We start from the raw sequence: 16,198 nt of genomic DNA, 5'->3' as shown, positions 1-16,198 counted from the left end.
TGTCTATGGCTGCTTTTGTGCTGCCAAGGCAGGGTTGAGTAGTGGTCACAGAGACTATCTGTACCTGCAAAGTTTAAAATATTTGCTCTCTGGATCTTTATAGAACATGTCTGCCAACCCTTACTTTAAAGCTAGTACCAGGGAAGAGAACCACACGAGGCATTTCATAGCACTCGTCTCTACAGTAATTACATAACCCTCTGTGTTTGTCTGTCAATGCATCGTTAACACAATGCCTGTTTGTCCTGCTGTATGTAAGTTCTTTGAGAGGCAGGGACTCTGTCTGTCTGGTTCAATATTTTCTCCCCAAGGGCTGAGCACAGAGACTGGCACACAGTATATGCATAATAAATATTTGTTGAATGAATGAGCTAAGTTGCTAGATAGATTTTTAGTTCTTGAGGGTTAAGAACATAACTCAGAGCAAGTTCACAATAACTGTATGTTCGTTAAATAATCAATCATACGGACTTCAAGTTTAGAGAATGGATATGTTTTGCAAGACATTTAATGATCGAGGCAAATCCTTGTCTGTATTATGATCAGTCTCTTCTACACCACGCCATTCGTGCCAACCTCTCTCTACACAAAATCCTCTGTCTCAGGCTCTGACATCTGATGCTTGGTTCTGATGTTGCTAGTCTCATTACTGATTTGCAAGGCTGGTCTTGCCTCCTGTAGAATTCATCTGTGCTTCACAGTGTGATCCCCAGTGGCCTGCAGGGGCTCTGGGGGTGTGCTCAGCCCAGCGTACATCCCCAAGGCACACGGGCAGTCAGCCCACTAACACTTACATACAAGAGAAACCAGGAGCAGGTGCCATTGGATTCTAGAAGGACACAGAGAGGACAGAGAGGAAGAGGCCTCTGGCCTACCACTCACAAAATGTATTTGTCATTTGGATGTAGAAGACGGTTGGTTTTAATACGAAGATGAGAGAAATGTGACTCTCAAAAAGGCAATGAGATTTGGAACAAGAACCAAGAAGTTGAGATTCAGGAAGACCTAAGCAGGGATCCAAGCTCCAATACTTTCTAGCTGGGTAAACTTGAGCCAATTAATTTTCTCTGAGACAAAAATATCTTAAAGGCAAAATGGATGTAAAGTGATAGCATCGCAAGGGAATTGTCATAGATTTAAGGTGTCTAATAGTAACAGGTGCTATACAAGTTTTACTGCTCTTTCCCCTTCATAATTTAATGCCACAGAGAGAATGATCTTTGGAAATTTTACTTACCGAGCATTCCTTTTTTGGAACTGGACAGACACATGTCCTTCTCTGCACTGGGCAGGACAAAACTCACCACGAACACCTCCACTCCGTCGGCCATCAGAGCCAAACCCAAGACGAAAAAGAGGATCCACTGGAAACGCCCGTGGCCACACTCCTCGATGATGTTCTCGTACTGGTGGGCCAACTGCTCCTCGTCTTCCAACCTCTCAGCCATCAGGTCAGCTTGGCCCCGAAGGCCATCGGCTCTGGAGGGTGCCATCTTGGCCTGCTTGGCCTTGACATCATCTGGGTGAGGGATGCCCTGGTACTCCCCCTCATAGATCTCATCCTCCTCATCGTGGCCCTCTGTAACATCACTCTGTGCATCCTCCTCTGGGTTGGACTCGTTGCCACGGTAATAGCCATCACTGGGGGCATGGCCCTCATAGTTGTCCTGGTACTTGTAGTCATCCATTGCTTAGTCCTGGGACTGCCTGGTCACCTCTCAAGCTATATCTCTCACTCCTTGGTAGAGGTTTGGGCTGTTTCAATAACCATCACCCATTATATATGTAGAGGTCTAAATGTAGAATCTGTTCGTGTGACTCCTTGGGTGATTCTCCTTCTCGTCTCCCAAATAGAGCAGATGCAGGCAAAGACAAAGTAAGTATCCTTTTGCACTCAATGTCTATTGCGAGTCTTTGGAAAGTTTCAAATTCTAGTCTAGTCTCCTTCAGTGACCCAGCAGTGTTTTTGTGGGGGAGATGTTGATTAGAAATGGGGCCAGCTGTTTTCCTTGACAAGGAGCCCACAGGACTTGGCAGCTTGCTGGCTGGCCTGATTTGTTCTGCTACTGAAGGTTATGCCCTGGGAGTGCAGAGAAGGGAGAGAGCAGTGTTACAAAATGCAGAAATTCTCACAAAATACTCTAAGAATTAAACAAATATATTTACTAATGCCAGTGCTTCAGGGGTTAGGTGGAGGAAATCTTGATTAGACATTCAGATTCGGATCGAATGAATAAGGACTGAATCAGTGAGACAAAGAGTAAGGGGAGAAAAAGCAGAGGGTCAGAGAGGCCCTTTGAAGGGTTGATGAACCTGTGAAGGGCGTCAACTCAACACAAGGACTAAATAGAAAGCAGGCAAGGTATTCTCAATACAAGGCGATTTTGTGCTACAGATTTTCTGTTAGAATTTACCAAACCTTTGGCAACAGGGTAGGTTTCTTACATACCAGCTTCTGTTAGGAAAATGCCAGCTTTTCTAACTTTGCTATGAAGCAGCCATATGATTTTACATCTAGAAAGGTGAGGCAAATATCCAGGACCATTTCTCCAAAGACTCAGCACTGTGGTTTGAAGGCCACTCTGACCTTGGACTTGACTTAACTAGGCAGGAAAAGCTGCTGAAGACCCAGAGCCAGAGGGCTTGAGTCTGCCACATAAGGACTGTGTGACCATGCTCACGTCTTTCTGAGCCTCAGGTTTCTCATCTGTAAATGGGGATAACGAGAGTACCTAACTCATAAGGTTGTTCATAAAATGCTTAGCACAGTATCAGACCTGCATGGTAAACACTATTGAGGCCCTGACATTATTGTTGCTCTTTTTTTTTTTTTTTTTTTTTTTTTTTTGGTAGCCCCAATTCTAGAAACCGGGACACTGTATTGTCAGAGCCGAGTCAAATCCCTGGGGCCACCTGTTGATTCTTATGCCCCATGACTACCACACCCTGCACCAATTAAATTCTTGAATCTCAGTTCTCACAAGGTTTGGAGTCACCACTTAATGAAGCCTACTGTGTGCCAGAAACTGTGCTTAAATGTGTCACATCCCTGGGGCACCTGGATGGCTCAGTCAGTTAAACAGCCGACTTCAGCTCAAGTCATGATCTCGCAGTTGATGAGTTCGAGCCCCGTGTCAGGCTCTGTGCTGACAGCTCAGAGCCTGGAGCCTGCTACCGATTCTGTGTCTCCCTCTCTCTCTCTGCCTGTCCCCCGTTCATGCTGTGTCTCTCTCCATCTCAAAAATAAAGATAAACATTAAAAAAAATTTTTTTTAATGTTTCACATCCCTTAGCCCTAACTCTCACAACAATCAAAACAAGAAGAAAGTATTTGTACTTTCGTTTTACAGATAAAGAAACTATGGCTCAGATGGTGTCAGGTCAAGGTCAAATAGCTAGGACCCAACGCCAGGCCCACTGATTCCCAAGGTCAGTTCTTTCCATGGCCCCTGTGCCTTCCAAATGCTATTCAGAGGGAGTGTCACATTAGATCACCCGGAGGGCTTTAGAATGCAGATTCCCAGAGCACACAGAGGGGCTGGTTCAAGTTCAGGAATCTTAATCTGCACACAGTTCCCTGGGGTGGGGGGGGCTCCCCAGCTTCTCATTAAGCAGCCCTCAGGGGTGGAGGCAAGGCCCCTCCCACACACAGGACCCCACTTCAACTCTCCCTGGCTGCCAGACTCCTTCATTGGGGCCACCAGAAACCCACTCCCCAGCTCAACCCACCTGCTGTCATGAATATGTGCCTTCAACCTTTACAACCCTCCCTGTCCCATCTGAAATCCACATGGACCTTTCTCACTAAGCTCAGCAGATGCTACCCCACAACGGACTGCACACACTTATCCTCACCGTGCTGATGGCACATCCCTGGGCGCCCCGCCCCACACCTGCCTGCCCAGCTCTTCTCACCTTCAGCCCTGGACAGACTCCAGTTCTGGAACTCATCTGACTCAAAAACAAAACATATGTCTTCTGGACGAAGCCGGAGACCAGGGGTTCTCAAACGAAGGGTGAGCCAGAATGACAGGGGCTTGAGGGACTTACTAGAAATGCAAATCCCAGGACCCCTCCTCCAAAGACTCTGAACCTGCGAAGTGGGGGGTGGTACCTGAAAATCTGCATTTTCCACAAACACCCCAAGGACTCCACCAGTGGGCTGCCTTCTCAGAAAGGATCATGAGAGTTAGCAAGAAAGATTTACTAAGGACTGATTCTCACTTTATCTTTTCAGATTTTTCACCCACACCAGTAAATAAATTTATATTAGACGATGCTGGCCTGAACCATGTCAGAATAATATTCTAAATCTGCTTTTATTATATCCATTTAGGAACCACAGAAGGACTATAAATCGCATGTTTACAGCATGAGAGTTTTGCAAAGTGCTATAAAAAAAAAAAAAAAAAACAGAGAAAGAATGCCAACTGCCTGAGATCTTGTGTGTTATTTCCATCCTGGGGGCTCTGCAAAAATGTCATGAACCAGAAACGATAGATTTGCAATTCTAAAAGTACACGTGGGAACTGTCTCGAGGGGCAGAGGTCCTGGACTCGTGTTTTGCAGAAAGACGCAGATCTTCGTCAAAGCTGATTCCACTCATCTGATCCAGGGAAATGAGCTGCTGTGAGTGACTAGTGCAGAAGAGTAGGAAGGAATCCCTGTCAGGTGTTGTGGGTTGTTTTCTCTTCCATTGAGAAATGCCAAGTTATTTTTCCAGCAAAGCATTTTCTAGAGAATACAACCATCAATCACTTTCAGTGCGATGGGCGGAAACGTGATCCCCCAAGAAGGTGCACCAAAGCCATAAACCCCAGTACTTCAGAATGTGACCTTATTTGGAAATATGGTCTTTACAGAAGTAATTGGGTCAAGATGAGGTCATTGGGGTGGGCTCTAATCCAGTATGACTGGTGTGACCTTATAAAGAGGGGAAATGTGGACTCAGAGACCCATCTGAAGAGAGAGATGAGGTCAAGACACAGGGAGCGTGCCATCTATAAGCCAAGGAATGCCTGAGGCTAACAGAGAAGCCTGGAACAGTCTCCCTCACTGGCCTTGGAAGGAACCAACCCTGATTGTGGATTTCTAGCCTTCAGACCCATGAGACAGTGAATTTCTTTAAGCCACCCAAGTTGTTGAACTTGGTTATGGCAGCCCCAGTAAACTAACACATTCAACACCATTGACAAGCCAAGCGTTTATCAACTGAAGAATAATAAAATAACCACAAGAGCAACCATTCACTGAAAAGCAATACCTTATTTATTCTCACAGCCAACAGTGAAGCAAGATTATTCTCTCCATTTCACGTAGGATGAAAGCCAAGGCTTCAAGGAAATTAAAGAATGTGTCCAAATAAACACAGAGAACCAGCATCCAGGATTGGATTTGAAGTTCACAAAGAGCCTTAAGGATGATGTACAAGGTGGAAGACACTGGACTCCAAAGATACAAGTTCAAGGTCACACGCTGAGTTGCCTGCAGAGCTAAGAGTGACATCAAGCTTCTGACTCACAGGTTGGGCTTTGGGTGCCTATCCCTCACAAACATCCCCCAGGGTCTTTGGTGCTTGAGGCATTGTGATAGATACCGACCTGACCTGAGCCCCATTCTCAAGAGGTCTTCTCCTCATGAAAGAGTCAGATAAAACAACACAAAGCATCATACAGTAATAAAAATGACAATCTTAATTATTAACAATATTATCTTTTATTTATTGAATACTTGCCTCGTGGCTTTGTGCCCAGGTGCTATGCTAAGTGTATCATGTGCTTCAGGCCTTTTAACCAGGACAACAACCCAATGAGGCAAGGATTATTATTATACTCATTTCACAGTAAACAAGACTGATGCTAAAAACATCATGATTGTAGGCTCTCCCAAGGAGTTCAGAAGAGGGACGGGTCCTCGTGGGCTGGGATGTGCTGAAATAGCATCTTGGGGACTTCCAAGGGCAGGAAAGGGCTCAAAGAAGCCAGCAATTGAGAGGAAGGCACTTCAGGCTGGGAAATAAGGATCAGCAAAGTCATGGAGAACAACTTGGCTTAGCTTGTCTGGGCAGCAAAGAAGCACGTGCCCACAGTAGATGATGCATGAAGGAAAACTTACAGGAGACACAGTGGGGAAGAAAAGAGCAGTCGGTCTGAATGCCCTGCTCAGGGACTGGGAATTTTCCATTGAGCGAAGGGAGCCATGACAGTTGCTGAAGTGACCACAGCAGCATATCACACAAAGCAGGGATCTAGAATGATCTCCCTGGTGGGGATATGCAGCCTAGTTTTTAAGATAAAACCTAGGGATGACAAAACTAAGTAGAAGTGTGTGTGTGTGTGTGTGTGGTTGGTAATAATCCAAAGGTGAGATTAAGCCCAGAAAAAGATGGTAGCCATGGGACTGGAAGAGAAGGAAGGACACAAGGAGACTCCCACAGGAGAACACGTGTACATTTCCTGTCAGCTGAGAAGGAGAAAGCGAGGTGACCAGGACAGTGGTGACTCCAGGGGGGCAAACTCTGGACTGGAAATCTTTCCTGAATCCTCCGGTTGCTGTATAATTAAAACAACAACAACAAAAATCTTTTGACTTCTTTCAAACTGCCTTTGCCGGGGGGAGGTGGGAGGGGGGTATATGCAACAGAGTGGTTCAAGAGCACAAACTCTGGAGTCATAAGGCGCCAGGTTCAAGTCCTGACTCCGCCATTTCCTCTGACCTGAGCGCAAGCTATTAACCATCTGTGTCTCAATTTTCTTATCTGTAAAATGGTTGTGATAAAAAATACCCACATGAGAAAATCCGTGAAGAAGGCTTAGCATGCTGCCTGGCACAGATGTGATTGATACAAATCTGATCTGATTTTCATTGTCGTTGTTGTCATTATGATCATTATCTGACTGCGCCTTGACAATTAACATGGAGCCAGGGTCTCAGCTTGAGCCCAGCCTAGCTCTGCTTGAGATGTGGGGTCCATCTGGGCCAGGCTGGGGAATCAAGTGCAGATAAAAACAAAGTGACATTTAGTTTCTCAAGAAAACCACTGCCTCTCAAAAACACGCCAACCCCAACCTTGTCAGCCTCTTCCCTCACCTCTCACATTCTACAAACCTCTGAGTCTGTGCTGTTTGATTCAGCATCACTGTGTGGTAAACACTTGTTCATAATTAAATAGCACAGAGAACAAAGCTAAAAATAATATTATAATAAAGTGATGTAACGCTTCCCAAAATGTGTGCTGTAGAAAGTTAGGCATTTAATACGCTCATTTCAGAGGGGAAAAAAAAGAGAATTCTAAGAGCAAATAAGTTTAGGAAACATGGCATTCTGTTCTGGAGATTCAAACTGCATATTTCTATATTAAGTGCTGTGAAAGACCTGAATAAAAACCTATCTAACACCGCAATGAGATTTACCACACACCAAACAGAACAGCTCCCATCAACAGATAGACAATAGCAAGGGTTGGCAGGGATGTGGTGAACTGGAACCCTCATATGTTGCTGCAAGGAATGAAAAATGGTTCAGCTCCTTTGGAAAACAGTTTAGCAGTTTCTTAAAATGTTAAGCATGCTCTTACAAAATAACCCAGTGATTCCACCCTAAGAATCTACCCAAGAGAAAAAAAAAAAAAAAACAACAACATATGCCCACCCCTGGAAAGCTGGGAACACTTATTGGCCCCCTTGGCAGGAATCAGCAGCAGCTGTGTCTTCTGTTACAAATGGCCTTGATGGGAAATTCTCCCCAGTGAGTCAGGGCTGAAGAAAATGGCGGATAATCTGGACCAGAAGGACTAGTACCCCAATACATGAGCTAGACTAGGGTACTCCCGAAACTATTTGGCTTTAATGTAAGGGGAAATGAGGCACATAAATGTATAACTTGAGTAAATGTTATTTGAGAACCTTACTGTAATTCTATTTTACATGAACAAGACATAGGGAAGTCAACAGACTCAGATGGATACTAATGAGACGTCCAATGTGTTAGTTAGCTTTGCAAACACCTCTTCCTTAAATTCCTATCCTAACTGTGTAGGTCATGCCAATAATGAGTACTAAGAGAGGGCAGGGGGACTCAGCACAAAATACTATCAGCTGTGTAAGAGAAAGACCACTGGACCACTAGACATCAGACCTGAATTATAGTCCTATCTCTACCATCAAGTCATTGTGGGACTTTGGATGAGTCATTCACTCTCTGAGGTCCCTAAAATGAGCGGCTGTGCTAGGTGACTTCTTAAAGTCCTTTCCAGTCTCAGACTCAACATTTTCTTCTGTATCTGTGACAGTGCTTCGAACTATCTACATAATATTTAAAACATAATTGTTATTATTTTAACATCTAGGATAGTGTCTGTTTTAAGAGCAACCATCTTTAGCAGCCAAAAGATAAACAATTTTTTGGCAATTGGATGGCTCTTTATTCTTAAACATTTAGAATTATTCCAAGAGGTCCCATGGCATCATGCACATATCTCTCTTATCATATTTTATCATAATTGTTTATATGTCTCCCTGCCAAGAGATTGTAAGCAATTCTAGGATAGATAACACCCTGGGTTTTACTGATTTTTGCACCTACAACACCAAACACAGAGCCTCTAACCACAGAAGGTCTTTGAAAATATTTGCTCATGAAAGAAGGTTAACAGCTATTTAGTGCTGGGCTGGAAGCAAGTCTAAAATGGCCCATGGGCCAGAGTGCCCTTGCACTTGCTGTAACTAGACCAAATGGTTTACCTTTGTTAAAAAAAACAAAAAAAGTCAGATCAACTGACATCCTGAAGATGCCACCTTTCACAAGAAGTCTTTCATTCACTCTTTCACCTCCCTCACGAGCTTTCTATTAACGCCATGTTCCCAGCTGAGATGGCTGGGGTGCTTGGGGTTCCAAGGACTGCCTGAGTTATTTATTATCAACTTCCTGACCATACGATAGGTTTGAGCCACCTGCAATGCTTTTTGAAATACACTGCTTGATGTTGTTGGGGTAGCTGACACCAACCCGTGGGCTGAAAAGACCAAAGCTTATCTGGCTGGTTTCGGGAGACGGTGTTCTCTGAGGCACCCCGCAATCACTGTCCTTGTCCCACTTACAACACTGTTGGCTCATTAGCGTGACACAAAAGCACTTCTCTCCTTTCTTAGCTGAATCACCCAGCTATTTCTATTGTGTTAAAACAGGAAGCTAGTCTCCAAGGAGTGAGAAACGATTGATTATTAAACAAGAACCAAACCACCTGATTTTTCGGTGGGAGGAAAACAGCAAGTATTTCAAAGCAACACTAAATCCTTGAGAGTAATAGGAATGTTCAAAATGCTTCTTCATTTTATACATTTTTTAATTTTATTTTATGGAAGGGGAGAGGGGGAGAGGCATAGGGAGAAAGAGAATCTCAAGCAGGCTCAGTGCGGAGCCCGATGCAGGTCTCAATCCCACAACCCTGGGATCATGACCTGAGCTGAAACCAGGAGTTGGACACTCAACCGACTGAGCCACCCGGGCACCCCAGAATGCTTCTTCATTTTAAAATACAGAAGCAAGATGGGGCGCCTGGGTGGCTCAGTCAGTTGAGTGTCCGACTTCGGCTCAGGTCATGATCTCACGGTTCATGGGTTTGAGCCCTGTGTCAGGCTCTGTGCTGAGAGCATTGAGGCTGCTTCAGATTCTGTGTCTCCTTCTCTCTCTGCCCCACCCCTGCTCGTGCTCTGTCTCACTCTGTCTCTCAAAAATAAATAAATGTAAAAGAAAAATTTTATATACAAAAACAAGAGCACAATTTATGGAGAAGTATGCTAATCAACATATTTTTTACAACATCAAACTTGGAAAACAAACGTATTACACAACAGGGAACAGGTAAATAAAGGTTAGTATATTTATACAGCTAAATATTATGGTGTTATAAAATTGTTTTTTGAAGGACTTATTAAGAAAGAGGAAAATGATCACACTATAAAGTAGGTGGAAATGCTAGGTAAATAGTATATTTACATCATTATACCAATAGTTGCCATGATATTATATATTGCTAATATGTATTTACATTATGTAAATAGGCAGGATGACTTATTAAGATGTTAATGTTTGCCTAGTATTCCCTGAAGTGCTCATTTTCTCTCTCTGCTCCTCTGTGTGCTAAAGGTGGGTCAGTGTTTTCCATGGTGTGGTTCTCAAACCACCTGCAAGAGAAAGGAGAATCATTTTGTGCCAGTTAAAAACAGAATCCTGGAACCCATTCCTAATCTTATGAAACAGAAAGGGGACAGAAGTCTGTTTTATTAGCAAGGTCTCCAGGTAATTTTGTGCTTGCTCAAGGTCAAGAACCTCTGGCTTAGGTTTTTCTTTCTGCAGGAAGCAGGTTACATTTCTGTGTGTGTGTGTGTGTGTGTGTGTGTGTGTGTTTGTGTGTGTGTGTGCGCGCGCCCGTGCTGATTCAAGAGCGAAGCCAAAGAAGGCTTCAACCAAGTCTTCAGACAATTAGACCCTTCTAGGCACTAAGCTAGAAGGGAAGAGGAAGAGAAGCTGGTGTTTTGACGTGTAGATGAGGTGCCCAAGCTCTGAGAGAGGGGAACTCTTCGAAATAGGAAGTGAGTCTACGGCCATACCACCCTGAACGCGCCCGATCTCATCTGATCTCGGAAGTTAAGCAGGGTAGGGCCTGGTTAGTACTTGGATGGGAGACCGAAATAGGAAGTGAGTTCCCTGAAAGGAGATGGAACCCAGTCCCTCTTGAAGGTAGCACTCTGGATGAGGGATAGCTGGGGGGTATCTACGTAGGCTGTTAACCCTGCAGCTCTGGGATCAGCAACAGGGTTGCACCCAGTCGTACAATCTGTAAACAGAATCAAGAACTGTTGAGTGGTGTCAATGTTTTCATCCAAACTGGAACTGCCTAGCGGATGGCAAAAAGCTTGCTCCTTTGGGCAGCCCTGAGTAGCAGCTAGAACAAAGCTACATGCCATGGACTAAGAGCCAGGTACCCCCAATGTTTGGGGGGCCACTTAAGTGGTCCAATGGAGTGGGGAAGGAAGCCCCAACCAAGACTGATAATGGCCATCTTATCAACACTACTGTAATTTGATTAAGAAAAACATTTTTAATGCTGTTTCTTGCCTTGAGTGATGTCATAAAGAAAATTCTTGCCTGCCATGAACATTTACAGTTACCAGCTCTGACGCTTACAAGCTCAGAGAATCAGGGAGAGCTATTTAGCTTTTAAGCTTCAGCTTCTTCATGTGTGAAATGAAGGGAATATGGGTTTTTATTCATTGGGATGTTACGAGATTTAAATGAGTTAATATGTTCAAAAACCTCAGCACAGTGCCTATCGCCAAGACAGGGCTCGCTAAAAACAGCTATTATTATATAAATGCCCAAAACACAGACATGCATTTCTACACAGTCACTAACCCCTGCAGCAATGCATTGCAGAGCCAAAAGGACAATAAAAGCCTCAACCTCACCCCACAAGCAGAAAATCTGCAGCCTTGGAGGGGAGACCCTCTGGATTTTCAGCACTCTAGTCTGCTGCAGCCCTGCCCTGAATCCCCTCCCCATCCCAGGCCAGGGTCTTGACCACTGCTCCCCACCACCCCACGCCAGCTCCCTTCTCTGGAGATCCTGACCCTGACCCATGTGCCTGCAGTCATGGGCTAATATTTTGCTCCCAAATGATTGATGCCCTAGGCCAGTGTTCCCAAAGTGGAAGAGGCTATCTTTTGTGGGACCCGACCTAGTTGCAAAGGGTGTTCAAATGTAGCATTAAATAACACTGAATCACATACAGAAAGGGCGAATGTATTTTCATGGTCCTTTCAATCCCTTTGATTGTCAAGGAAATCAAAATCTTCCTGGGGGAACCAGCACAGCTCTAACACCTACCTGCCAACTAGCGACTTACCCTTCTTCAACAAAGTGAAAAGAAACGTTACATTCACACTCTTTAGCAGAGAACAGTACCTAGCTGAACATCAGTAACATAATAACACTGTATTGTTTTCATTGTGTTTGTTTTTATAGTTACCCTATGGTTAGAGGAGTGATATAGTTTCCTTTCTTAATAAATGCTTTCTGGTAATAGGAATGAGTTCATTTTTTTAATTAAACGGAAGCACAGGTGATGTATGATATTTGCCAAGGATATGGTAAAAATCACAGGAATCTCTGGATGATTGGATGGAGAGCTGGCGAATTCCACCCAGATGGAAAACACTGCCTTCTAGGTAGAAGGAAAGCAACATTTTCTCACTGGAGTACCAAAAATGTATCATCTCATTTAACTTAGCAACACTACAAGATAGATATCCTCATTTCCCTATTCCATAGAAAACAGAAACTCAGAGAGGTCAAGTCACTTGCCAAGGTCACACAGCTAGTAAGTTTGATCCCCAATACCCATATTTCCTCTCCTGCTGCCAGATAGGTATCTCCTGGAAACCAGTGCTATCTCAAAGAAACCTTAAATGTGCATAGGAATCTGTTGGTTACCACTGGGAGGGCCTGCCTGCCAGACAACTCAGAGCCCCCAACCCAGGTCCTTGGGATCCTGGCTTCCTCTATTCTATACCAGAACATTCCTCTACAATTCCACTTTACCTTACATACAATCAAATACATTCAACAAAGGGTATATACTGTATCCCAATAACTGAACACATCCCTGTATGTTCACCTAGGAATATATGTGCCCTAAGTAAATGCTCAGAATGACAAAATTATACAGCAAATCTTATAAATTTGGGGAATACAATGGTTGGAAAAATTTTCCATTCCTGCCTTCTTGGTTCCTTGGCTGGCCTAATAATTGACATAAGACAGACTAACAGAAGAAAAACGAATTTAATTTTGTATGCACAGGAATGCCATAAAAATATGATACTCAACGAAGTGACCAAGACAGGCAGCTTTTATACCTTTTAGACAAAGAAACAATACATTTTTAAAGAACTGACAAGGGACACCTGGGTGGCTCAGTCAATTAAGGCTCTTAATTTCAGCTCAGGTCATGATCTCATGGTTTGTGGGTTCAAGCCCCGCGTCGGGCTCCATGCTGACAACACAGAACCTGTTTGAGATTCTCTGTCTCTCTCAAAATAAATAAAGAAATATTTTTTAAAAACATAGATTTAAAAATTTTTAATTTAAAATTAATTAAGATTAAAAAAAGATAATTGACAAGAGGAAGGAGTTTGGGCTCGGGGCAGTAAACTAGTTAAGTGACAAGGTTTCTTCAGGCAACCCTCTTGGCCCTAAATTCTCTATTTCTGGTGATAAGGATGCTTTCTACCCTCCTGGTATAAGGAACACACCTTTCACAAAGGGGACTTATTTCCTGCTTTCAGAGGAACAAAGGAGGATCAGAGGAGTCTTCTGGCACCAACTGTTTCTTAAGTAAGCTTAATTCAAAATAGTCAATTTGCCAACGTGGCATCTTTTCAGGTGGCCTCTTGTGCTCTCCTTCAGATATGCCAAAGTCTAATGAGGCACCTACAGCAGAGCTGATGAGTCAAGAGGGAGCGTGGGGGAAATTTGGGGGGATGGCTGGAGATAAATGTGGACGAGAGGGTGGAGCCAGACTGGGAAGGTCCTTGAGAGACAACAAAAAGGTGTTCAACCAATCGACACCTTGAAGCTCAAGGAGTCTGGCACAGACCATTTTAGGCTAGGCTGGAGGAAGGGAAGGTTTTTTTTGTTTTTTTTTTTTTTGTTTGTTTTTTAATGGTTGTTTTCTTGGGTTTTGTTTTTCCAGAAGCAATAGTTCCTTTGGAAAGAAAAGAGCTGTTAAAACAGATCCCCTGTGCTCCCAAGATCCACTGGAGGCTCAGAGAACACAAGAGTGGGGGGTCTCTAAGGGGGCATTTATAGGTCGGTCATGTTGGTGGTGGACTTCAATTTCCCAGAGGAAGAAGAGCCATTAGAACCTGCTGGGCCTTTCATATACATTTTCTTCCTTCCCCAAATAGATCTGATTCAAAAACAATTCTCCTGGTTGAAAGCCCGGCTTAAAGAGAAGGAACAAATAGTTTAGACGAGGACGCCAATAAAAGCATTGGCTTTGAAGACACCCGTGGCCGTCATCAAAGGAAACCAAAGATCCCCTTCTTGTGTGGCCTGCAGATTTTTTCCAGCTGACCCTCTTTGCTTTTAACTTTTGACATTATGCCAAACAAACGAGGTCTGGAGACGTGCCCCACGTCTCTGGCACTGTCTTAGTGTATCTCTCAACTGCATTCCCACAAGGCTGTTAGCCCCCCTGCGCATGGCCAGACTAAAATCTCTCAGTGGCTTCTCAAGCCCCTCAAAAGACTGTCCTTAGTTTGGCCTTGAAGAACCCTCAATAAATACCCACTCTGCCTCCCCAGCTTTGTTTGCTCCCTTTCTGGTAACCCCTCCCTAGGGGATCAACCATACCAAACTACCATCATGACAGTCATTCACCATTTCATAAAAACTTCTGGGGGCTCCTATTATGTGGTAGGTGGTAGGTCCCAGCTGCTAGGAACCCCCCAGGGAGAACATAACAAGCCTCTGCCCTCATGGCCCGCGTATTCTAGTTGATAGCAATTTTACTGAATCTCAAAGCAACTGGCTTTCTGCAAGCAAATGGTCCTCTCTTCACACATAGGATAGTATATCCCAAAAAGTAAAAATACAGAACTGGCATGAGACAAATGATGTGCTGCTCCCGGAGGGGACCCTGGTAGAAAATCGGGGTCTTCAAAAACTTTGTAGAAACACATCTGTGAGGAACACAAAGACTATCAGGTGCACAAACTGATGTCGATGATATCAGGGAGGATCCAAGAACGTCCTGGCTTGCCCCAAAGGCAAGTCGGAGCACCATGGCAGGCTGGGTGAGCACTTCATCCTGTCCTGGCATCCTGACTCACCTGTGCTCCCCCCTCAGGGGCCGTGCATGTTTTTTCTTGAAATTAAAGAGTTTTTTGCTACATTCTAGCCTTGTAATAATTACCCAGTTCCGGAAATGCCCCCTCCTCGAGTACTGCCTGCAGCTCAGGTCCATGGACTTACCCCACACTGCTTGGCTAGGGTCACCTGGTCCCCACCGTCCAGTTACGGCTTCACCCTGTACTCCATCAGCCTGCAGCTCTCCCAGCCCCAGAAACCTCCCCCACACTTCTCACTTTGGGGAAACCAGGAGAGGCTCATAGCTCATCTTGCTCTTATCGGTCCCATGTATTTCCCTGAAGTAATAATTTTTTTAATTACCTCGGTGTGTCCGAATTCCTGTCTGCATCTCCTAATTATTGCGGAATTACTCAGCCTCTGGGTGTGATGGGCCCTGTGGCTCTCCTCCTCTCCCCTCCCCCCACTGCAGCGTGTTAGTCTCTATAATTAGCCCGCCCCTTCTCTCCATCCTCACCCCTAATTCAGCTTTGGCAGAGTATAAACTTTGTAATTAGAAAGGGCTAAAATGTTGCCAGGATTGCAAACATATTTAGTGCGGGAGCCTAGCGTTTTGTACAGTTCTGGGCTCTGCTCCAAATCCTAGAGTAACAGGGAAAGGACAGGGAAGAGGAAGAAACCCTTTAATGAGCTTGTAGTATATGTTGGGAGCTTTCTCACTCAATCTCATATAATCCTCACAAAGACTTGGGAGGTGGGTTTGGGAAACAGAAGCTCAGAGAGGCCAAGAGCATTGCCCAAGGTCGCATGCCCAGAGGGAGGCAGAACAACGGTCTTTGGGGCTTGCCCACTTTATCACAGAATATCACATGTTATCTCAGTCTGGCATCTCTGGCCAATCAGGTGATGCAATTCCTCAGCGTGCCCTTTCCGCTGTTTGGCTTTCCTGTTGAAATTACTCCTTTGTATTTGGCAAGGAAAATTTTCAAAGGGTGTCAACACTTTAAAACACTTTGCTTAAGCCCCGGAAAGCCGGACTGCCACCATAGCTCACTCTTGAGGCTGACAGCCTAGACTGTAAGCGCCTTGAGGGCAGGGTCCATCTCATGTTCATCTTTGTTTCCTAGGCAACAGGTGGCGGGACTTTTGCATTGATAGGCTCTCAATGAATATGATATCGCAAAGGAGAAATAAAGCCGAGATTGGACCCCTGCCCAACTGAAGTCCAGGGCAGTGGAAACCTGCCTCAGTGGAAACCTGAGTAACACATCACAGCATCCTTTATACTGCCCTTGAGATGAAAATGAACTCTGAGAGAGCCAGGTCC

The 16,198-nt window shown here is 44.5% G+C and overlaps 1 protein-coding gene and 1 pseudogene across 4 annotated transcripts in view; one reads left to right on the top strand and one right to left on the bottom strand.

Moving 5' to 3' along the window:
• The window catches only part of SV2B (synaptic vesicle glycoprotein 2B), a 211,549-nt gene that overhangs the window by 78,763 nt on the left and 116,588 nt on the right, over positions 1-16,198 (bottom strand). For all 4 annotated transcript variants that reach the window (XM_045448723.1, XM_045448721.1, XM_045448724.1 and 1 more), the window contains exon 2: positions 1,238-2,080. In XM_045448723.1, the coding sequence (XP_045304679.1) occupies positions 1,238-1,688 (451 nt within the window). In that variant the 5' untranslated portion in view covers positions 1,689-2,080. The remainder of the gene's footprint in view (positions 1-1,237; positions 2,081-16,198) is intronic.
• On the top strand, positions 10,597-10,716 carry LOC123584482 (annotated as a pseudogene).

This window comes from Leopardus geoffroyi, chromosome B3 (genome assembly GCF_018350155.1).
Source record: "Leopardus geoffroyi isolate Oge1 chromosome B3, O.geoffroyi_Oge1_pat1.0, whole genome shotgun sequence".
Classification (NCBI taxonomy): domain Eukaryota; kingdom Metazoa; phylum Chordata; class Mammalia; order Carnivora; family Felidae; genus Leopardus; species Leopardus geoffroyi.
The sequence above is the reverse complement of the archived record's forward strand: the minus strand, read 5'-3'. Positions and strand labels throughout refer to the sequence as shown.